The following is a 23,925-nucleotide window of genomic DNA, read 5'->3' as shown; positions in this document are numbered from 1 at the left end:
GTGTCTTTGGTGTTCTTCGTTCTCCTTTACTCCAAGTGGTTGGGACCAATTGATGCATCTTAGATGGCCGCTTGCAAGCTTTTAAGACCCCAGACACCACTCACCAAAGTAGGATGCAGAACATTTTCTTAATAAGCTTTGTTATGCCAATTGACATAGATGTCCCCTGAAAGCATGGTCGCCAGACCCTGCATCCCTGCTACTCTGTCTCTCAAAGTATTTGATTGTATTGAGGAAACTTCTTAGCTTTGGTTTAGTCCAGTTGTGCTGGGAGAAGGCATAGTTTCTGACTGTGAGGAATATTTTTTAAGGCATCATTAGTTGAATGTATGGAGGCCTTTCTGTGTATCTCTTCTCTAATTCCAATCTCCAGTCCGATTTAGTCTACTTGCTATTGACTCAAGTTTTCCGATCTTTAATTTTTTTATGGGAAGGAGAGGTTGTCTAATATTTTAGCAACAATTAGTCAACTTCCTCTGCTTTGGGCCAGTTAATAACGTTCCCACCCCTTGGTAGTCCATCTTTAAAAACGTTCTGCAAGACCTTGAATTCAGAGGTGAAAAAGGCAGCATTGCTTGGCACCACCAGCTCCAGCTCTGTCTCTTTGGTGTCTAGATCTGGCTACTACCTATTGGAAGAGCAAAATAAGATTTTATATAGAGAAAAATCTCCTATTTATTCCTTCTTTTTTCCCTTCAAAGTTTTCAAAGTACTGAGTAGTGGACTCACACTTCCCAATTTCAATACGTACTACAAAGCTACAGTAATATAAACAGTGTGGTACTGATATAAGGATCAATATATAGACCAATGGAATAGAAATAAGAATCCAGAAATAAACCCATACATCTATGGTCAATGGATTTTCAGTAAGGGTGCCAATGGATATTAAATGGGGAAAGAATAGTCCTTTCAATAAATGGTGCTTGGACAACTGGATTTCCACATTTCCACATATGAAAATTAACTTAAAATGGATCAATGACCTAAATATAAGAGTTAAGGCCATTAAACTGTTAAAATGAAACATAGCAGTAATCCTTTGGGACCTTCTTTTAGGCAATAGGTTTTTAGATATGACACCAAAAGCACAAGCAAAAACATAGATAAACTGAATTTCATCAAAATTAAAAACTTTTGTGCATCAAGCAACATTATCAAAAGACTGAAAAGACAACCTACAGAATGGGAGAAAATATATGGAAGCTATATGTCATATAAGGGTTTACTATTCAGAATATATAAAGAACTCATAAAACTCAACAACAAAAAAGACTAACAACCCAATTAAAAGATGGGTGAAGGACTGGAATAGACATTTCTCCAAAGAAGATATACAAATCACCAACAAACACATGAAAAGATGCCCAACATCATTAGTTATTAGGGAAATGCAGATCAAAATCGCAGTGAGATACCACTTCATACCCACAAGCACGGCCATTAGCAGAAAAATAACAAGTGCTGGGGAGGATATGGAAAAACCAGAACACTAACACATTGCTAGTGAGAATGTAAAATGGTACAGCTCCTGTGCAAAATAGTTTGGTGGATCAGAAAAGAAGTTAAACAGAAATACCATATGATCCAGCAACTCCACTCCTAGATATATACTCAAAAGAATTGAAAGTAGCAACTCAAACAGACACATATACACCAATGTTCATTGCAGCATTATTCACAATCGCCAAAAGGTTGACACAACTTAAGTAGCCATCAACAGATGACTGGATAAACAAAATATAGTGTATACATACAATGGAATATTATTCAGCTATAAAGAAAAGTGAAGCTCTGACACATGCCACCACACGGATGAGCCTTGAAAACATTATGCTAAGCGATATAAGCCAGACACAAAGGGACAAATATTATACGATCCCACTTACATGAAATATCTAGAATAGGTAAATCCATAAAGACAAAAGGAGGTTACCAGTGGACTGGAAAGGAGGAGTTAAAGAAAAAAGTAGTGAGTAGTGACATAATCTGAAGGACCACCTTTTCCACAATTCTAATGTATGCATTCATTGATTCATCCACCTATCCATCTACTCATTCAGGAAATATTTATTGAGCATCTACTTTATGCTAGGTACTCTTTTAGGCACTGAGGAGACAGCTGTGAACAAAATAGCTTCTTAGGATTATAATCTAATGGGGGAAGACAGACAATCAAATTAACAAGTACATTATGTCATAAGGTGTAAGTGTTATGAAGAAAAAGAATAAAAGAAACATGAAGGAAGTGAGGTAGCAAGCCATGCAGATAAATGGTAGCAGCGTGTTCCAAGGAACAGCAGGTGTACAGTCCTGAGATACAAGTGTTCTTGACATATTTGAGAAACAGCAAAGAGGCCAGCATGACTGGGATGATGGCGGGTCGGGGAGAGAGGGAGCGAGATGAGGTCAGAGAGGCAGGGCATGGTAGTCAGATCAGGTAGGACTTAATAGGCTGTGGTAAGGACTTTGGCTTTTACTCTGGGTGAGACAGAAATTTTTTGAGCATAATAGTGACATGATATGACTTACTTTTGAAAAGAATTGCTTTCTGGAGAATAAACTGAAAGAGAGAACAGGTAGAAGCAGGGAAAACACTTAGGTGGCAATTTCAATAATCCAGGTAAGAGGTGAAAGTGGTTTAGATTAGGCAACTAGTGGTGGAGGTAGTGAGAAATGGTCAGATTTTATGAAGGTAGATGTGACAGGATTTGCTAATGAATTAGATGTGTAGTGTGAGAAGAGGAGTCAATCCTCCTAGGATTTTGTTCCAAGAAATCGAAAGGATAGAGTCATTTACCTCGTTGGAGGAGGAAGTCTGTAGTAGCAGGATATTTTAGGGGTAGAATTAAGAGCTCAGTTTGGGATAGGTTAATTTTAGATGTCTATTAGATAAACAGTCATGGATGTTGATAGATGTAAGAGTCTAGGGTTTAGGGGGCGCTTGGGAGTCATCAGCATTTAGATAAGTCTTTAAAGTCATTAGACTAGATGGGATCACCCAGGGATCAATGTAGATCAAGAAGAAAGAAGGCGGAGGACTGAACCCTGAGCCCTCTACTTTCAGAGGCCAGAGAGATCACAAGAACAGCTGAAAGAGACTAAGTAGGAATGGTCCATGAGGTAGGTGGAGAATCTCATGGTATCTCAGAGAGTATCTCAGAGGCCAAGAAAAGAATATGTTTCAATAAGGGAGGAGCCATTGAACGAACAATCCAGTTTATTCAATAAAGAAATTACATAGAAGGAAAAAAGATGAAGGTGGAACCTACAGACTAAAAGGAAATTTAGACGTATCAACCAATCAAAATGTGTGGACATTATTTAGATACTGACTCAACAACCAAAAAATTGACATAATTGTGACGTTTATGAGACAAGTGGAAATTGGAATGCCTGCTAGATAGTTAATGATGTTAAAAAAGTATTGTTAATTATTTTAGATGTGATAACGGTATTGCAGTATTGAGGTTCTATAGTGTTATATTTTAGGAACTACGTACTGAAATATTTACAGAAAACCTTTAAAGTAAGAAGGAGTAGCCAACTCTGGCAAATACTGCTGATAGATCACTTCAGATGAGGACTGAAAATTAACCATTGGAATGTGGATGATTGGTGACCTTGATAAGGCCTGTCCCAGTGAAATGGTGAGCTAAGAGAGAGTGGAAGGAGGGGATGTGGAAACAGCAGGAATAAATGCATATTAGGGCAGTGGAGCAATTCAGAGCTATTGTGGCCATTTATAGAGCTACAGGATGCATTTGCACTTGTATTTTCTCAGTTGCAAAAATATACAACCAGAAAATTAAAGAACATTAAAAGAAATCACCCATGTTTCCACCACACTTACAAAACTTGTTTTTTGTTTTTAAGAATATTGCCTTCTAGGCCCAGGCTGGATATTTTGATATTTCACACAGTTTCAATAGAACTGTGCACATTATTTACATTTTAATGTCCTGTTTCAAAAACCTGTCCCCGTATTTCTAATATTCTTTGTAAGCATAATTTTTTCTTTTTAAAATTTGCATCTGTTTTTCTCAATCAAATATTTTATTTTGTTAATCACTCATTACATATAAATGACTGTGAAAGGTGATTAATATAAACATCTAGAAGCAAACACAAACCTAGCTGTGTAAAGAAAGAAATAATACTGCCACTGTTAGAGAAAGGCTGCAGAAAAACCTAGCTGGAATGGCTTCTCTGAGCCATAGTTTGGCTTCAGCTTCCCTGAGCATTTAGAAGCGCCCATATATAGAAGTCAGCAGGCAAGACCTTGACACAAGGCCCATGGTTGGGTCATCAGCAGGTGTGCAGTGTGGCCAGGTACAGGCCATCTGGCAGAAATCCTGTTGGGGCAATAGATCACTTTGTATTTTCTGCTTCTGGGTTCACCATGACGAACCTTCAGTTCTCAGGATAAGTTGAGGAAGAATTCCTCTGGAGTGAAATGAGTATTCTCAGCTGATGTAAGCAGCGGGGCACAGAGAGGACAGGAGCTTCAGCAGTGCATGGTGGTGGCCTACCAGATCCTGCTAAGAACCTGGGCCAGGCTCAGGCAGCCATTTTCAAGATAAAAGGATGAAACAAGAGCAGAAGTCTCCTTGATAATGACACTCCTCCACATGTCTGTCTCTTGAGTCACACTACAGCAGTCTAGACTGATGCCTTATACATTGGGGGCATAACCGTCACACTGCAGTCTCCCTTCACCCTTCACCATCATTTTGGGAATTCCTTATCATCTCTCCTATATCTTATATCTTTCTTTTCTGTGGTTTATTCCCTCTTTGGTGGCTTACGTCCAGAAACAGTGCCTGGAAGATAAGCTTTTGACATCTGGCATGTCTGAAAATATCTTTTCATCTTCTCTCGCATTTGGTCAATGTTTGGGTGGTGTTATGGATTGAATTATGTCTCTCAAAAATATGTGTTGTAAATCCTAACCTCTATGCCTGTGGTTATAATCCCATTTGGGAATGGGTTGTCTTTATGATGTTAATGAGACAGAATTAGTGTAGGGTGTGTCTTAAATCAATCTGTTCTGAAATATGAAAGAGATTAACCAAGCAAGGAAAAGGAGCAGAGATGTGGGAAGAGAGATACCAAGTCACACAAAGATTGCTCAAGAGCAGAAGCTCAAAGAGACAAGGACCTTCCACCAGAACCGACAGAGAGAAAAAGCCTTCCCCTAGAGCGTCACCCTGAATTCTGACTTCTAGCCTCATAAACTATGAGAAAATAAATTTATGTTCGTTAAAGCCATCCCGTTTGTGGTATTTCTGTTACAGCAGCACTAGATAATTAAGACAGGTGTGTACAGAATTCTAGGCTGGAAATTATTTCCTGGCAATATTTTAAAGGGATGTGCCACTGTCTTTTTGCTTCTAGTGCTGCTGTTAAGAAGTCTATTCTGATCAGCATTTGTTGTTGAAGCTATTCCGATCCCTGATGCTTTGTACATAACCTACTTTTTCCTTTTCCCTCTCAGGAAGTTCTACGTATATGTTCTTTTTTGTCCCAATTGTAGCAAAATTTCACTTATGGGTGTTGGTGTAGATCTATTTATACAGTATATTTTAAGTTGATCATAACCTAACTACCCAGTTCCTTCAGGAATTGAATGTTTACTCTTCCTTAACTCCTTGGTCACTCAAATTTTGCTTTTTTAGAGTGAGGTTATACATGAAATTTAATTTGTAAAACAAATTTATGTGTTTTGGGGGGTCTGTGGACAGGTACACAGTATATGCATTAAGCTGATTCCTACCTCCTTTACATCTGAGGATCCGTGGGCACAAGGAGAGTCAACATTCAGAATTCGAAGGCATGCCAGATCCTCTTTTAAAAAATTCGATTACATTCACAAAATTACATTTCCTAAGGCAGGAAAAGATGTAGATATGTTTGGAGAGATTTTCTGTAAGGGCTCTTTGCTTCTCATCAGGAACCAAGGTTAGAGAAGCAAGAAAGAATGTGTTCTGAGCCCTGGGAAGGAGATTATTTGATTTAGTCAGGGTTGGAGTTACATCTCAGTTGACACATACCTGACAAGTAAAAGGCTAGGAGTTATCAGTTATTCTAAGCAAAAACGGCAGATAAAACCTTTTCTCCGTCCTGCCCGTCTCCCCATACTTTGCAAAGGGCTTTCTGGGCATACGGAGATTTTGATGATTTAATGCTTGAGTGTTGTTGTTAGTTGCCGTCCAGTTGGCTCTGACTCCTGGTGACTTAGAACCCAACGTTGCCCAGTCCTGCCTGAAACTTGCTCTTGAGCACAGTGTAGTTAAAATGCTTAATGATTTCGTGTAGGAGGATATTAAAATGGACCGCCTTCTGCCTTGGAGAGGTCCCACAGTACAGTAGACTTGAAGAGCTCCCACTTCTAAAGGAAAAGTGCTAGACAGTCCATAAGGGAGGCTATGCTGAGGCACTGGAAACTAGTTCTGTATGCATTAGCTCATTCGCCTTCAAACTACTTAGAGAAGGTCAAAGGGATGCTTAGTGAGCACTTCAGAGAGAACTGTCAGAGTAGTCAAGGTGCCTTAACCTTTCTCCATTTCTTTCTACCCAAGGGGGTCTAAAGGCAGCAGACTGGAGCTGGCCCACTTTCCCGCAGCAGAGTACTTCCAGAATTTGGTGGGTCAGTGGTGCATGGATATTTCCAGAAGGCCAGATGCTAGACCCTGAGTAGAGGAGCCAGAGTGGGTCATCTTGGTAGGCACCCCATTGGGGAAGAATGCCTATAGGGACTAAACCCGAAAACCAAACTCATTGCCATCGAGTTTGATTCCAACTTACAGTGACACTATAGGGATTCTAAGCAGGGGGCTAAGGGGGAGACCTAAGCGGCCAGTCGATGAAGGCATTGCCCAGGTCGAGGGAGATGTGGGAGAAAGAGCTCCAGTGACCTCAGGTTCTCTGGAGAAGCCACAAACTACCCTAGAAGCAAAAACCTAGCATTTAAAGTTTGCTACAATCAGAGAGTACCAACACCAGATGACAACTTTAGCAATCAATGAAGCTTTTTCCTGGCAATCCAGAAGGGGCCCAGAGCCACATCTACAGGTAGTGGATCAAGGAAATGGGAGAAACTAACCTTGTTGTCTCTTGGTTTCTGACTCCCCACCCCACCCCGCCCCAAGAAGTTCTCCAGGCCTAAAGTAGGTTCTAGTTCTCTAGTTTAGGGGGCTTGGGGGATGAATTTTAGATGAGTTGTCAAGTTTCAGTGGTCTGGACTTTATACTAATGGAAAGTGACCAGAAAAGTTTTGTTATTGTTGTTGTTAGATGCCGTGGAATCGATTCTGACTCACAGCGACCCCATGTGACAGAGTAGAACTGCCCCATAGGGTTTTCTAGGCTGTAATCTTTATAGGAGCAGGCTGCCAGGTCTTTCCTCAGCAGAGCCGAGCAGCTGAGTGCTTAACCATTGTGCCGCCAGGGAGAAAAAGTAAAGTTACTTTTTTGCTTGCACCCTGTCAAGTCCAGCTTGTTGGTTAAATTGGTTACATCTGTTTACTTCTACTCTGAGAGCGTGAGATGCAGGCACAATTTGCACTTGCTTTTAAAGTTGTAATGTTTTACCATTATCCTATCATTAGATAATTCTGAAATTGAATAGAACCATATATTATTATTTCAAGAGAAATCATTTTTGTGATATCATTGCCTGTTTCTATCAAGCATAAGATCCTCAACATTTCATAGTATTGCCAAAAATAATTCTATCAAAATTCTTAAACATTTGTCAAAAGCCTCCTACTCTTCTTCATGCTCTGGTATTATTCCTCTGTGACAGGTGGTGGTCTGGCCTTTATTTGATTATTGTCTGCTCCTCCATCACCACCAGAATGTAAGCTTCATGAGGGCAGGGACTCAGCACCAAACAATGAATGAATGACTATTTCAGAAAAAATATAGTGGGTCCTTCTCCATTCATTCACTCAACTAATATTTATTGAGAATTTATTGTAGACTAGGCACTATGCTGGAATACACGTGGACATTAAATACACTGAACTTGTTCAGTCGTTGACCAAATCAAGAATATAACATTAAATATTTTTAAGGGGATACATGGGTTAGATAGTCTCATAGATGACAGGTGAAAATCCTTAAAAGAAAGTCAAAAGGTTTTGAGGGTAGCACCCTAAGCTATTATTCAATAAGCCAGGGTAGAAAGCTGACCCCAAGCCCAGTAGATTCTGTCTTCAGGGAGTTTTGAATGGGGATTCATTGATTAGTCAGTCTTTACTGGTTTTTTGAACAGAGGTAAGAGGGGTAAACACCCTCCTGGAGGGTGATTACTTTGCCCTTCCACAAACACTGTGCTGGTCACAGTTCCGAGGACAGTCTGCAGGTCTGGCTCACGTCCGGGTCCTCCTCTGGGGCCTTGCTAGGGACTGTGCAGCCACGAGGCAGAAGCCGCCGCTGCAGAGTGTGATCACGTTCACAACCTATATTTCACTTGTACTATATTTTTAATCGCTACTGGGGAAAAAGGCAGAATCTAAAATGTGTGCTGTTCTAAATAAAGCACCTGCCTCTCTATACTGGTAAATTTAGGTTGGAAGCTCTGGGGGCACAGCCGGACATTCACTGCCAGTTAAGGACTTAGCCTGCTAACAGGACCACCACATTAGAGCGGGACAGGAAGGACAGCATTGGCAGGTCTTGGGATCTAGCTTGGGCTTAACTTCTGAGTCACACTTCTATGCCATTTCCTTTCTTCTGTTATCCTGTAACTTTCTGAGGGTGGCCAGCATCCTATCCCCTCGCCATTGCAGTATATACTCTTTAAGAAGTCCTTGAGCAAGTCTTCCAGCTCTCAAGAAGTCAGGGAGGCATCTCTCTATTAATTTACCTATTTCTTCCTCAGTTTTCATATTTGTAGAGCGTTTGGCTGGCGCCCTACCCCCAAGCTTTTCAAGGCTTTTTTGTTCGTTTTTTTACATTAAGTGTATGAGATGCGGGTGGGCGCTGTGGACTGTTATCAGGTTATTACAGCTTCCTGAGGAGAAGAGCCTAGTCATCCAACCCTCTCCCTAGGACATGGTAGGGTTCATAAATATTTATGAATGAATGAATACATAAGTAAGAGGTGAACGTGCGAATGGACACGAGGCTTTCAGCGTGGGTAGCGGGGATGGGGTATGAGGAGGCACTGCGGTTGATTTTTGCTCCTTCTGCCCTATCCTCGCGGATCACCCCCATGCCAGTGCACACACACGGGCGCAAGCTGGGGGGAGGGGGGAGGGGCCTCGAAGGGATGGGGGGCGACGAGGACGCGTCGAGGGGGGGGCGGAGACGCGCCCGGCGGAGGGGCGGGGAGACGAGGACGCGCTGGATAGGTGGGGCAGCGGGGACGCGCCCGCAGGAATGGGGCGGGACGACGAGGGCGTGCCGGGCGGAAAGGGCGGTGGGATCCCGGAGCTGGCGGGGCCGGGCTGGTCCCGGACGACGCCTGGCAGTCTCGGCGCGCGGCTGCGGGGGCTCCGCAGCACGCAATGACCATAGCCGGCGGCGGAGCCCGAGCTCCACCCAGTGCTGAGCGCTCCGTGGGCCGCGGCGGACGCTGAGCACCAGCTTCCGCCTAGTGCGCCGGTTCCGGGCCATGTACTCGGGGAACCGCAGCGGCGGCCAGGACTTGTGGGAAGGCGGCGGGGACTCGGGCACCGCGGGGCCAGCGGGCACGCTCAGCCCCGCGCCCCTCTTCAGCTCGGACACCTACGAGCGCCTGGCGCTGCTGGTCGGCTCCATTGGGCTCCTGGGTGTCGGCAACAACCTGCTGGTGCTCGTCCTGTACTACAAGTTCCAGCGGCTCCGCACGCCCACTCACCTCTTCCTGGTCAACATCAGCCTCAGCGACCTGCTCGTGTCCCTCTTCGGAGTCACCTTTACCTTCGTGTCCTGCCTGAGGAACGGCTGGGTCTGGGACACCGTGGGCTGCGTGTGGGACGGGTTTAGCAGCAGCCTCTTCGGTGAGTTGGGCGGGGAGGAGGGAGCAAACGTCCCATTCCCTGCAGTGTCACCAACCCACCTCAACTCCTTCCCGCCTGGCCTCGGCGCGCGCGCTCGCCCTGCCTGCCGCCCCTGGCACCAGCCTCCCCTGCGCGTCTCTCCTCCCGCCCCACGACCCCAGGCTGCACGGCCCACCTTCCTCCTTCCCTCGGCTCGTCCCACCCAGCGCTGACCACCTCTCTGTTCCCCCCATGTGGACCCTAAACCCCAGCAGGTCTTCATCTCCTGCTCCTCTTTTAGCCCTAGTCCCTCCGTAACTCCGGCCAGCCGCTGTGAAGCTCATCTCCTTTCTCTGCTTTCACCTCGTACAGTAATTCAACAGGGCACTAAACGACGGCGTTTGTACTTTGAGGAAAGTAGAATCAGGAGATTCAAGGAAAAAAGTGATTAACTCGTGAAAGCTGGGGCGAGGGTGACGGGAAGAAAATTAATGCATACACTATTTTTTTCCCCTAAAATGAAAGGTAGAAGCCTAAAATAGCAGCGATGTGTAATTTTTTTTTTCTCTTTTGCTCATTAGCAGTTGTAAACCTTTGAATGCTTCCTAGGAAGTGACACAATTTCATTCAGGTCCTCAAGAATGCAAATTAGCATATGCCCTATCCGTTATTTTATTTTATTTTATTTTTTTACTATATTTGCCTCCTTATAGGTTCCATGACACCAAAATCTAAGGTGAGAATCCCAACTCAGATGAACAAATAATTAGCTGTGCAACCAGTAGACTTCATTAAAGCAGAACGACTTGATTGTTAACTGAAAATTTATCTCTACAATACTTCTAATCCCCATGGAAGAATTAAATCTCACAGAAACACTGACATTTTAAGGATGATCAACCCAGCATTTCAGTGGAAGACACGATTTTCTAAGCTTGGGAAAGAAATTATTTTGGGATGCCCTCTGGCAATTTTATTTGAACAATGAGTTGAGATAGAAATGTGTGTTTTTCAGGTGTTAAAGTTCCTGTTCTATCCCGAAATCCATTGATAATTCATGATTGCTTTTATCTTGGCAGGTTTTGGAGAACAAAATCTTTGTAATATCATCAGAAATATTTTCTTGCTCACCAGTTTCATAGGCTGTGACAAACCCAAATAAGATGTTTGTTGTGATTCATTTTTTGATACTTTGAATTCATTAATTTTTGTCTCAGTAATTCTAATACCATTCTCTCCCCACTCCCCAATAAGCATTCATCTGAGAATTTCAATTGTACAAAGATTTGCAACTTGGGGAGGGGGCTGTAAGTGTATGTAGGTGATGATACAGCTGGCTATGTGATTAAATTCTTTATATTAATTAAAAATACCTATTAGGCTTTCTTTTTTTTTTTTTTTTTTTTTTAAAGTCAGGGCTAAGCTGTAAAGAGGGTGATTCAAGCCCAAGCCTAAAGTGTCAATAATAATGGCCCTCAAGGATGGGTAACAGGTGTTTGGTCACAGACGTGAAATTTCTTATTTCCACAAAGTACCTTATCTGTGCTGGGAAATTCTATTTCTGGCTAACTCTGTGCCTGGAAGGTAGTTTGAAAGCAAAGGCATATTGAGTTGTTTATTACTACCAGCACGGACCCTCTCCCCAACCCCTTCCCTTTGCCTACCCCACCCTCCTGTCTCCTCTCTCTTCCTTTTTGCCTCCTTCACCTTCCCTTCCCAAGGCCCATCCCAATCAAGTGATTTTCTAAGAGTGCTAGAAACGTTCATCCTGCGGTATTTTACCTGAGAACTGCTCTGTTTTTCTGGGCATTTGGTCAGTGCTTTCAACCATGACTTCATCCCTGTTTTTAGATTAGAGGTGGGGAATCTGGAGTAAGAGGTTCCGAGGCTTGTTTAAACCCTGGGAGACAAGTCAAGAGTGGGGTTATGATGGAGCTTAAAAAGTTCTTAGTAAAGATTCAGATTTCTTTGCCTGGAGTAAATTCAAAGGATGGTGCTTCTAGATTAGAGTTAAAGATGAAGAAAGGGAGGGTGCTTCACCAGGTGTTATCCCTGAGCAAAACTAACTAGCCATGGAGTACTGAAGAGGGATGGAGAAAAAAAGCTGGAAGTGGCTGCACCCTGTTCTCAGCCCCCAGAGGCATCTGAGGAGGCTGCCTGATATAGTGGAAAAATCTAGTGGCCTAATGGCATGAGGGTGGATTCTGCTCTTGATTCTGTGGCTAATGAATTGTGTGATTTTCTCAGGTCACTTAAACTCACCAGGGGTCCGTTTTCTCATCTCTGTTATGGAGTAGTTGAGCTAAATGTTCTCTCAGGTCTCTCTGGCTATGTATTTTGATGACTCCTTTGATCTTCGTAGCTTAAAAGGTGCCTTGTTTTAGCATTTGTGGCTTCTGTCCTCTTCCTTTACTGACTTCCACCCTCAGCTCTTAACTGTCCTCCTCTAAGCTAAGAATAAGCACATACTACAATCACTCTTCTTCACATACCGTCATGGATTCTGTCTGTCTCTTCACACCCTGCTGAAAGAAGGCAGAATGAATAATTCAACCATACTTACTTATATACTATGTGCAGTTCTGGTTTCTCAGGGAATGAGGCAGAAGCTTTGACTAGACAGTCGTCTTAGCTTAGGCTGGCCCAGCTTGTACTGATATAGATTTCAGTAGGTTAAGCAGAAAGGGAAATCAGAGTTCAGAGCACTCTGATTCTTACTGTGCAGCGTAGTGTGTAGAGGGCAGCCCTCATGCATAGGTGTGGGGAGGTAAAAACTGCTTTGCTGTAAAGATTTATTTTAGATGAGTATGCCCTTCAGCCCCTTGGCTGTTCGACCTCTGGCCACACCTATTGCATCACAGGTGTTCTGCACATGGCATATGCCAAAAGTTAACAGGCGCCTTCTGTCACTACCACCTCCCACTCCCTTAAAACCAAGAACATAAAAAAAGTACTAGTCTTGCAGAGGATGTTTAGACAGAGGCTATTTCTTGGAATACAGAGATTCGGGATTGTAGAGCCAAAGTCTGGTGAAACACAAAGTCATACTATTCAAATGTTAGAAGTAGGTGTAAGTTATTTATGTTAAGATATTTTAACCTGTGAGCCTAGGTATTTTCCTTTTCTACAAAACATGCATGTGTATATGTGTATTCATATTAAAAGATTTGTTACAAATAAGTATCTTCCCCAGTAGGCCTGTTCTTTTATATACCAAAGTATTTTTAAATGCCAGTTGTTTTACTGATTTACAGATTCATCTTTTATTGATAACCTGACTGGTTAATTCAGTCAAAATAGTCATATTTTCATGTTGCTACCATAAGGTCCCGTGGGTGGTTGGGGCCTGAAAAGGTCTTCTGGTGAGAAAGCATTTAATGACTTGCTTTAGAGGAGGTTTCTATCCAGATAACAAGTTGTAATCGCTGTTGAATGAAATTACTTTTATATTGTTTACAATTGTATTCTTTCTTGAATTTTCCTGTTTCAGAGAAGAGTTCCAGTCACAAATGCATATGTGATACATTTTGACATTCACTGCTAAAATGAAATACAGGAATGAAAACCACACATCACTTTTAGTATTCTAAGAGTGATTAGATGTACTTTATCATATTTTTATGCTACTGACCTATAAGAAAAAATATATATTTAAAAAGGGTGATAACTAAACAGCTAGGACCTGCAAGCTTGATGCCTCTGGGATGAACTGGAACATCACAAGGAGAGATTTTATCTCAGCATAGTCACACCTCAGCTGAGCCCTCATCCTAGAGTTGTACACGTTTCCTTCATCGGCAGTTGTCACCAGACGCTTTGCCTTCCAGGATGGCAGACAGTCTCCCCACAGAGTTTGATGTGGTTATAATAGGGACAGGTTTGCCTGAATCCATCCTTGCAGCTGCAAGTTCCAGAAGTGGCCAGAGGGTTCTGCATGTTGACTTCAGAAGTTACTATGGCGGGAACTGGGCTAGCTTCAGCTTTTCAGGATTGCTATCCTGGTTGAAGGAATATCAGCAAAACTGTGTTGATGGGGAAGAAAGTACAGCTGCATGGCAAGACCTGATCCACAAAACAGAAAAAGCCATTACTCTTCGCAAGAAGGATGAAACCATTCAACATGTGGAAGTTTTTTGTTACACCAGTCAGGATGTGGATGACAGTGTTGAAGAGATAGGTGCTTTGCTGAAAAATCCTTCCTCAGTGGCATCTAGTACCCTCACTGAACCTCTGGATTCTGCATGCTTGGGCGAAGACAAGCACCCAGTACACGTTACTAGCTACGAAATGCCTGCCAAAGACACTTCAAAAAGTGGTGGAGAGATTTCACTAGAAGTGAATGATGTAGAGGAAACCATGGAGAAAGAAAAGGATTGTGGAGATAGAACTTGTGCTCACACAGTTTCAGATGGAGATAAAGATGAAAACAAACCTGTAGAAGAAGTCAACACAGATCAACCAAAGAGAAAGAGGATTACTTACTCTCAGATAGTTAAAGAAGGCAGGAGGTTTAATATCGATTTGGTATCAAAGTTACTGTATTCTCAAGGATTGCTAATTGACCTTTTAATCAAATCAAATGTTAGTCGATATGCAGAATTTAAAAACGTCACTAGGATTCTTGCATTTTGGGAAGGAAAAGTTGAACAAGTGCCTTGTTCCAGAGCAGATGTCTTCAATAGCAAAGAACTCACTATGGTTGAAAAGAGAATGCTAATGAAATTTCTTACATTTTGTTTTGACTATGAACAATATCCTGATGAGTATGAAGCTTTCAAGCAGTGCTCATTTTCAGAGTACTTAAAAACTAAAAAATTAACTCCCAGCCTCCAACATTTTGTACTGCACTCAATAGCAATGACATCAGAATCGTCTTGCACTACAGTAGATGGCCTTAAAGCAACAAAAAACTTCCTTCGGTGTCTTGGACGGTTTGGCAACACTCCCTTCTTATTTCCCTTGTACGGCCAAGGAGAAATTCCCCAGTGTTTCTGCAGGATGTGTGCAGTTTTTGGTGGAATCTATTGCCTTCGCCATAAGGTACAATGCCTTGTAGTTGACAAAGAATCTGGAAGATGTAAGGCAATTATAGATCACTTTGGCCAGAGAATAAATGCTAAGTATTTCATTGTGGAGGATAGTTACCTTTCTGAGGAAACCTGCTCAAGTGTGCAGTATAAGCAGATGTCTAGGGCAGTGCTCATTACAGATCAGTCTATACTGAAGACAGATTCAGATCAGCAGATTTCTATTTTGATAGTGCCTCCAGCAGAACCAGGGGCTTGTGCTGTTCGAGTCACCGAATTATGTTCTTCAACCATGACATGCATGAAAGACACCTATCTGGTGCATTTGACGTGTTCCTCTTCTAAAACAGCAAGAGAAGATTTAGAATCAGTGGTTAAGAAATTATTTACCCCATATGCTGAAACAGAAATAGACAAGGAAGAACTTGAAAAGCCAAGACTCTTGTGGGCTCTTTATTTTAATATGAGAGATTCCTCAGGAATCAGCAGAAGCTCATATAATGACTTACCTTCCAACGTTTATGTCTGTTCTGGGCCTGACTGTGGTCTGGGAAATGAGCATGCCGTCAAACAAGCTGAAACACTTTTCCATGAGATCTTTCCAAGTGAAGAATTCTGTCCCCCACCTCCAAATCCAGAAGATATTATCTTTGATGGTGATGATAGGCAACCAGAGCCTCCTGGAACCAATAATATAATAGTGGCTGAACTAGAATCCTCTGAGGAAAGCGAAATCCTAGAAAGTCCAGGGAAGCTCCTTCAAAATTAGACCAAACTGGAAATTCTCCATTGGGCTTTCATCTTGACATCCGAATATTCTCATTTAAAGGACAGTTTCCCATATGAGTAATTAGAAGTGGTTATATGATAAATGCAATGCAGATGTTGTCTTTAATGCTCTATGAGACATTCAGTCATTGGATGTCTTTGTTAATCTATCGGTAGCTGATTTGTTGATTATTGGACTTCTCTTTGTTTTAGAATGGGCTCCATGATCCAGAAACTTAAATAGTGTTAGTTTTATTTTTTGTATTGCATATGTATATGAGGGTTCCATATTTGGAGCTCTGCTTAAAGGAAGGTAATGTTGTATCCAGTGATCTTCAAATTTTATCATTGTCTACAGAACAATTAATAATATCTAAGGAATAGTTCAAATACTTTTGCAACCATTACAAGTCCTACCACATGTACTTTCTGTGGAGATATTTGAATAGTGAAACAGGCACACGATAAATTATGTGGGTCTTTTTATATGTAATATAGACTTGTAGATGTGGCGGTGGTAGTAGCAACTAATGCAAGTGCCAGTAGGATAAAATACATTTGTCTGTAATTGTTAAACGATTAGCCTTGCGTGATTCTTATCCTTTGTGAAGGTCTGAGGTTTAAAATACATCTTTCAGTATAATTCATCAGCCTGACGGTTGGTAACCGACTGAGTCAGTTCCATATTACAAAAAGAGTCGGCAAATTTAACTACTGGTTGAAGAGCTTATTCTTCAGAGGTTCATTCCAGAGAGAAGTTAGAGGATAAGATTAGTTCTGGTTTAATACTTCAGAAAATTTTTGCAGAGCCCTGCTCTAACATGAAGTTTAGAAGGAGAGACCAACTCAAAAGAAAAGAATTTCCAACAGGTAACCCAGGCCAAGAAGGGGCAGGGGAGAATGCTCCAAGAAAAGATACTTCATGGTGGCTGTACTGAAACTCCTAAGGAGAAATTAACTGAGGCATGTTGAACCTGGGATTAAAGGCATCGGCAGTTCACATCCACCAGCCGTTCATTGGAAACTCTATGGGGCAGTTCTCTGTCCTATAGTGGTGCTATGAGTAGGAATTGACTCGATGGCAATGGGTTTGGTTTTTTTGGTTGGTAAAGATTAATTGAGGTTTCTCAGTGAGAATGAAACGTATAACTTTGTTGACTTTACAACTTTAATTACCAGCACTAACTAAAACTGTAGCAGTGAATCAGAGAGCATTTGACATACCCTTCAGGTTGTGTCTCACCCCACGAGGCTAGGTAACATAGCCTTTATAATCACTTCTATCTCCTGGCTGATACCTAGAGGATAGAAACTTTTTTCCCCAGAACCTCCAAAAGTCATAAAACTTGTTGCACTCCAGTACTGAAAAAGTGTGGAGCTGCCGGAAGAGGTGAACCTCCATTTTTTGTCCATTTCCATTCCTCAGGCACCAAAACCAGTTACTGTCGAGTTGATTTCGACTCATGGTGGCCCATGTGTGTCAGAGTAGAACTGTGCTCCATAGGGTTTTTCAGTGATTGATTTTTTTGGACGTAGACCACCAGGCATTTCTTCCGAAGCACCTCTGGGTAGAATTGAACCTCCAACCTTCGGGTTAGTGGCCAGCTTACCATTTGAACCATCCAGGGACTCCCATTCCCCAGGCAGAGCTTGACAATCTTATAGGAAGCCAGCCTATAATGACAGTTGTTCTCTGGAACACACCATTTATTATGTGCTATTTTACCTGCTGCTGTGAAATTGACTCCAACTCATAGTGCACTTAGTATTATGCTTTCTCATTACAGCTTCTCAACTACCCTGTCAGGCAGATATTATTGCATACATTTTCAGAGAGGAAATGGAGACTTAATTATTTGCTCAATATCTGGTATGTGCCAGAGCCAACATTCAATGCCAGGTGTCCATGATTCCAAAAACCCTTGATTTTTCCGCTTTCACTGTTTGAAGAGTAGCAGTACTACAGGAGAAGGAAAAGGTACTTAGGAAAATCAGAATCTAGTATTGCTGGTGAAGAAAAGTAGACAGACATTGGGGACCCCACACTGGTCTCTTAGCTTATTATAGATTAGAGATATGTGAAGATTAAGATTAATTTTAAAAAATATATATACACATATTAGAGCCAAGGATCTCATTGAAGTAGAGTTTGGCTAAGTTTTAACAAAGTAATGCTTTTTTAATAATGTATCTTTTAAGCTGAAGATTGTGTTACAAAAAATACAAATGTTACTAGGCTGAAATACGCTCTAAACTGTCTTTTGTTTCTCCCCTCTATCTGAGGGAAGTGAGATAAGAAAGATTTCAGTAATTACAGCTTACTGAAAGCAGAGAAGTCATGTATTGGTATTGATATTTATGTATTGTTTGAATATGGGAAAGTAGTGTTATTGGGTGAGACCTAAGGCTTAAACCTATGAGAACAATGGAAATGCTTGAAGTAGACTTTAAAAAAAAAAAGTAATTAAAATGAAAAAAAAAATTTTAAGGTGATTATATAAAATAGAGGGTAAAGGTAATGCAGGCCTACCGAAAAGTTTTTCAGCATCACAGATCATTTGTAAGAAATTGAGAAAGGAACAGCGAGAAGTTACAAAAGAGAGTAGAGCTAATGATAATGGAAGTAAAAAGTGTTAGACTAGTCCCAAATAGAGTTGTTTAAAAAACTAACAAAATGAATGTTACTTTCTTGTTTAAATTAATACAAGATAACAAATTAGAAATGAAAAACGTTATAACCAATAAGCATTTAAAAATCTAGAGGATAGTCTAATTTTCTGTCAAGTTGGAATTTGGCCATAATGGACTTAACTGGTGAACTTTTTCAAATGTTCAAAGAATAAATATCTGTGTATAATGAAGGACGTACACTACTAATTGCATTTTGAGGCAAAGCAGATTTTTAAAAGGGTCTCATTTTGAACATATGCAAAATGCAAAAGAAAATATTGGCAAACATGTGACACCTAATAAAAATAATTGTTTACTATGAGTCAGGATTACAAGGCTGGTGTTCAGAGAACAACCGTTAAGTCAATGTCAACAGAACTAATGGTAAACATCCAAAATATTAATAACATAATTTTTAAAATGCCAATAACATTCACTATTTATCTTTGACTTAATTAGCTCTGGTAATGATGGCACAGGACTGGGCAGCGTTTTGTTCTGTTGTGCGTTGGGTCACTATGAGTTGGAACCAACTCGACGGCATCTAACGCGAACAACAACGATTTCATAGACTTTTCCCATAGTGTAATAAGTAAATACTTAAAGCCAGTAACATTCCTATTGGGAAACATGTAAGAACCACTTCTCAAGCAGAAATAAAACAATCTTGGTACCATTTTTATTTATACATGGTTGAAGAAATAAAACATTACCTATAATGAGAAAGAAATGGAAAGAAGCGTCACAAATATTATTTTCTGTTAAGATGACTTTGTAACTAGCAAAATCTATAGTGTCATAAATGGACTAATAATAAAAGACTAATTCAAGAAGTTGCAGAATATAAAATTTTTAAAAATTAGTCTTATTTCTAGATTTCGATTGTGAAAATCTACAATTTAAAAAGTCTTTGAGTGTTAGTATATAGCTGTGCAGCCGTGCTGGGGTAAAGTAAGAATGGTGCTTAAATAGAAGCAGTGCCACATGCTGGAGGAACTAAGTTTAAAAGATGGCCGTACTCCTGTGTGAGACATCTAGTGTAATGGAAAAGTACTAACTGGGCAGTCTGAAAATCAGAATTCAGTCCTCACTCCACTACTTACCAGTTGTATAATTTTGGGAAAATCACTCTGAGTTTCCATTTCACCATCTATGAGGTAGAAATAATTTTTACAGAATTATTGTGAGGATTAAGTTAGATAATACATGTGAAATCACTTCAAAAGGAATACCAAATGTGACAGTATATAGATATACTACAATTCCATTCAGCATTCCAACTGGATACTTACTGTAATTTGACAAAATTGTGATAAATTGTATTTGAAAAAATAAGCAAGCAAACATAGATATGTCTTTTTAAATTAGGAAAAAACAATTGGAGCCTTGTCCTTCCAATCGTTAAAACATGCTGTTAAGCAGTGGTTCTAAAATTTCTACGTGCTGAATAGAAAGTTTAACTAAGAGTAGTAATAAACCAATCAAAAAGAAATATTTAATAACTGCTGGTGGAAAGACTATCCAGATATTAGTATGAAAAAAGAAATTAGATACACTTTACATATGAAATATAGGGTCGGAATCTACGGAAAGCGATTTAATTTTTTTTTTTTTTTTAACATATGATAACAGTTTCTTCCAAATTGGTTAAAATGTTAATGATAAAAGTTAAAAAAAAAAAAAGAAGACTAGAATTCTCATCCCAATGGTAGTACAAAGAATACTTCACGGCAATCGAAAAACATTACTGACGTGATAGTGAGATCAACTACAGGCAAAATAAAAATGTCTCCTGACAGGAAGAAGACGAAAAGATAAATGGAATAAAAAGTGCTGTTTGCATTGTACCTGAATAAAGTGCTTAATATATTTTTAAAAATGGATTCAAATCCATAAGGTTTTCTACTCTTTACTAGGCAGATTTATAAAATCATAGCATGCAGGTGAGACAAGACCAATAAAAATGAATTCTTACAATGATACTCAGATTTCCTAGCATTAAAAATGTAAATTAAAACTATCATAATAGCAAACATTTAAAGTTACATGTGTCCTCATATCAGTAGCAAATTGTATATTAGTAGTCTTTTCAAAGAACTACATAGAATATAATAAAGCTATAATTGATCTGTCTTTTGACATACTAACCCATTTTGAGTAGTAGATGCCCAAGAAAATATTTAAAAGAAAGTAAAAGCTACTTGTACAAAGATATGCTTAGCAATTCTATTCATAAGAGTAAAAACAAAAAAAAAAAAAGTTGAAAAGCCCAAGAATTGGGAAATGGTTAAGTTAATTTTGGTATATTGCTATTTAAGACTTAATATAACAAATAATATTGATATATGTAAAATTGTATGCAAAAATGTTTTAAGTGAAACTAAAAAATGTTAATCAGAACATAAATTATTATGTTTACTAATTATATTTATGTAAAAATTCAGGTCTCTACCTTGAAAAGAATCAGAAGGCACAGATGTAATTAACTGAAGCTTAACTTTAAGGGGTTCTTATTTTTTTTCTGTAAAATGTTGAATTGTGTAATAAATAAAAGATTAATTGGTAAAGTGATTTATTGAATTGGTGAGAAAATTATTGATTTCTTGGAACTTCTAAAATTCTACTTTAAATGAAGAAATACATATTTTAATGTTAAATCGAAAAGATAATCTGCGAGAGTGTGTGGTGAAAATGTTTACAGTTCTGGAAGGGAATGAATTCTTGATCAAGATAGATTTTGCAGTGTTATCTTTTCTGGGTTGCCCAGCATTAACCTGAGCGCTATTTAAATTTCTTTTTATTTTATTTTTTCCTTCTTCTGCTTTCTTCTTTTAGTGTGATTTAGATTTTAACTTTTTTTTTTCCTATTAAAATAGGGTAATGCCTCTATTAAGGAAAGAGGTATATTATGACAATGTTTTTTTTGTTCAGTTTTGTTTCTTACAGAAACCTCAGAACCAGAGCTGCAAATAATAGATATAATAGCAGTGTGCTGCAAGACATCAACATGAAGACCTTACATACTGATTAAAGTATAACCCCTAATCCAAGAACACACACTTTATTTGGGAGTCTTGGAGACCAAGGAGATGAAATGACCAAGCTTGGGTCTAAGGAGAGTCTGAAGGGAGACGTGTGCCAAGGACAGATCTCAGGGGATTGGGGATGCTGGCAGACTCTTCCAGCAGCCTGAAAGATCCAAATCAGGGTGCTGGAATTCAGCAAACGTACTGTGGCCTGTGGATTGGCATTGTTCTAAGAATTAGAAATACAAAAATGAATTAAGACAGGCCCTCTGAACCTGAGAAACATTCTGTTGGAGGACATGCCTTTTTATCTTAATAAGAATTTAAGGTATCTACCTATCACACTTCCCTCTATAAAAAATTGGAAAGACAAAAGCGAAATCACTGTTGACACATGATATTCCTTCAAAGTGTACCAAAACATTACACAATTGGAAACAAGTGGCTTAAAAGTTAAAAGCTGAATTAGTTAACATTTTCTGAATAGCATTCGGTTAATTAAGTTTCTGACAATCAGAAGCTTTCTCTTTTGCCTGGAGGGAAGAATAAAGAGAAGGTAAAGGAGATTGGGTCCCAGGAGCCCAAGGCATTGAGGCTAGGGAGTGAGCAAGGTGAAAAATCAAAAACAGAAGCAGATAATAAAGTTTCAAGACCGCTGAATTCTGATTAGGATTAGTTTTATTTACCTTTATCTTGGTGGAACAAGAAGAAGGCAGTTCCTGTTATACTGAGATAGCTGCTTCCTCATTGAAAATTTTTAAATTTTGATTTTAGCATTTTTACCTTGACTATAGAGAGGTATTATTTCCAGTATAGTGGTTTTCCTTTTAATCAACTACCAAATGTAATCACATTTCAACAGCAGGGGGCGCAATACCTCCAGCTTTGTGTACTGCAAAGGACTGAGGGATTCAACGGAAAGAATTTGACTATATCTTCGATATTATGAGAGCAGTTTTGCTACAGCATTTGTAGGAATGCTGCTTTTTCTCCTGACAACTACATTTTCATATATGATCCTCAGGACAACTATGTAAGGTAAGAAAAGGCAGGTATTTTATGTCCATTTTGTAAATAAGACTTGGATCCATTAATAAGAATTAAAATGCAACTCTCACTTCGCCTCCATCTCAAGAGAGTTATTTATTACAGTAAGAGTATGTAACACAAAAATCACTATTTTAAAAGTGGTGGCTTCTAGAAATTTAGAATACATTTGTTTTTCAACAAATAATCTTATAAATTAAAGTTGTATAATTAAAATGGGAAGAGGGAGAAGGGACTTGATTTTTTAAGCTCACATCTGAAATCAAAATGAACTCTATCCTGGTATTTATGTCAAGAGCTTCATCTCTTTATACGTATTTATTAGTTCCTACTGTCATCCTAAGATTTTAGCATTTGCTTGTAGTTAAATATATATTTAACCCTTAATACACTTTATGAACAACTATTTATTAATGATAATAAATAATGATACACATGTCAAAGGAAGAGGGAATAACTTCTGGACTCAGGCGCATGGTTAACAAACTAACACGAAGATAAATAATTTTAGTTCAATCAAAAGGATATAATCCATAGGCATTTTGTAGTTTTAGAGAAATAGGAATCCTTGGGGATAGAAGTGCAATGAGTTTATACCAAATTTTGTATGATTAAAGACCCGAGTGTCCCCATTCTGTTTGTTTTGCTACCTCCCCATCCTCAATGAATTTTTATTTTCCTTTTGTAAGGTATTTAAAACTTTTTTTAAATACACAAAAGTGCAAAGGATAATGCAATAAATGCCCTTGTATCTACCACCCAGAGTGAACAGATATTAATATTTCTGTAGTTGTTTTTATCTATCTGTAAAGAAATACAATTTTACAGATAAAATTCATGTCTATGTATTTCCTTTCTCCAGTCCCAGTCTGTCTCTTCCCTCCCAGAGTAGCCACGGGCACGAATTTAGGGTGAATCTAGGCAATGCTTTGATCTTTTTGCTCACATTTATTTACCTATTTCCCTGTTTTGATGGCTATTTGGGTTATTTCCCATTTTTCACTGTAATAAACAATGCTTCAAAGCGTATCCTTGTACATGTCTCCTTCTACCTAATGTACAAGAGTTTCTCTAGGGCTGCACTGTTTAATATGGCAGCGACTAGCCACGTGTTTATTGACCATTTGAAAAGTGGCTAGTCTGAATCGAGATGTAAGTGTAAAAGACATACCAGATTTCAAAGACATAGTATGAGAAAAGAATATAAAATATCTCATTAATATTTTTTATGTTCATTATAAGTAGAAATGATAGTATTTTTAATATATTGAGTGTATTAATTTCTTAGTGCTATTGTAACAGGAATACCACAAGTGGGTGGCTTTAAAGAACAGAAATTTATTTTCTCAGAGTTCAGGAGGCTAGAAGTCCGAATTCAGGGCAGTGGCTCTAGGGGAAGATCTCTTTCAGCTCTGTAGCC

General features: G+C 39.5%; 2 protein-coding genes across 2 annotated transcripts in view; both read left to right on the top strand.

The window, feature by feature from the left end:
- The first annotated feature begins 9,448 nt into the window (after positions 1 to 9,448).
- OPN3 (opsin 3) overlaps positions 9,449 to 23,925 on the top strand; it is a 39,612-nt gene continuing 25,135 nt past the window's right edge. Inside the window, exon 1 of the mRNA XM_004375853.2 lies at positions 9,449 to 9,988. Within this exon, the coding sequence (XP_004375910.1) occupies positions 9,622 to 9,988 (367 nt within the window). The 5' untranslated portion in view covers positions 9,449 to 9,621. The remainder of the gene's footprint in view (positions 9,989 to 23,925) is intronic.
- CHML (CHM like Rab escort protein) lies at positions 11,650 to 20,699 on the top strand. The gene has a single exon (XM_023730875.1). It carries the CDS (start codon positions 13,796 to 13,798, stop codon positions 15,761 to 15,763), a length of 1,968 nt encoding a protein of 655 aa, XP_023586643.1. The 5' UTR covers positions 11,650 to 13,795; the 3' UTR covers positions 15,764 to 20,699.

The sequence above is a fragment of the Trichechus manatus genome, unplaced genomic scaffold (assembly GCF_000243295.1).
Source record: "Trichechus manatus latirostris isolate Lorelei unplaced genomic scaffold, TriManLat1.0 scaffold00039, whole genome shotgun sequence".
In the NCBI taxonomy this organism is placed as follows: domain Eukaryota; kingdom Metazoa; phylum Chordata; class Mammalia; order Sirenia; family Trichechidae; genus Trichechus; species Trichechus manatus.
This window is presented reverse-complemented; position numbering and strand designations above follow the sequence as displayed.

Excerpts from the sequence above, each read along its gene's own strand:
- CHML (XM_023730875.1), top strand. The coding sequence starts at position 13,796 with ATGGCAGACAGTCTCCCCACAGAGTTTGATGTGGTTATAATAGGGACA.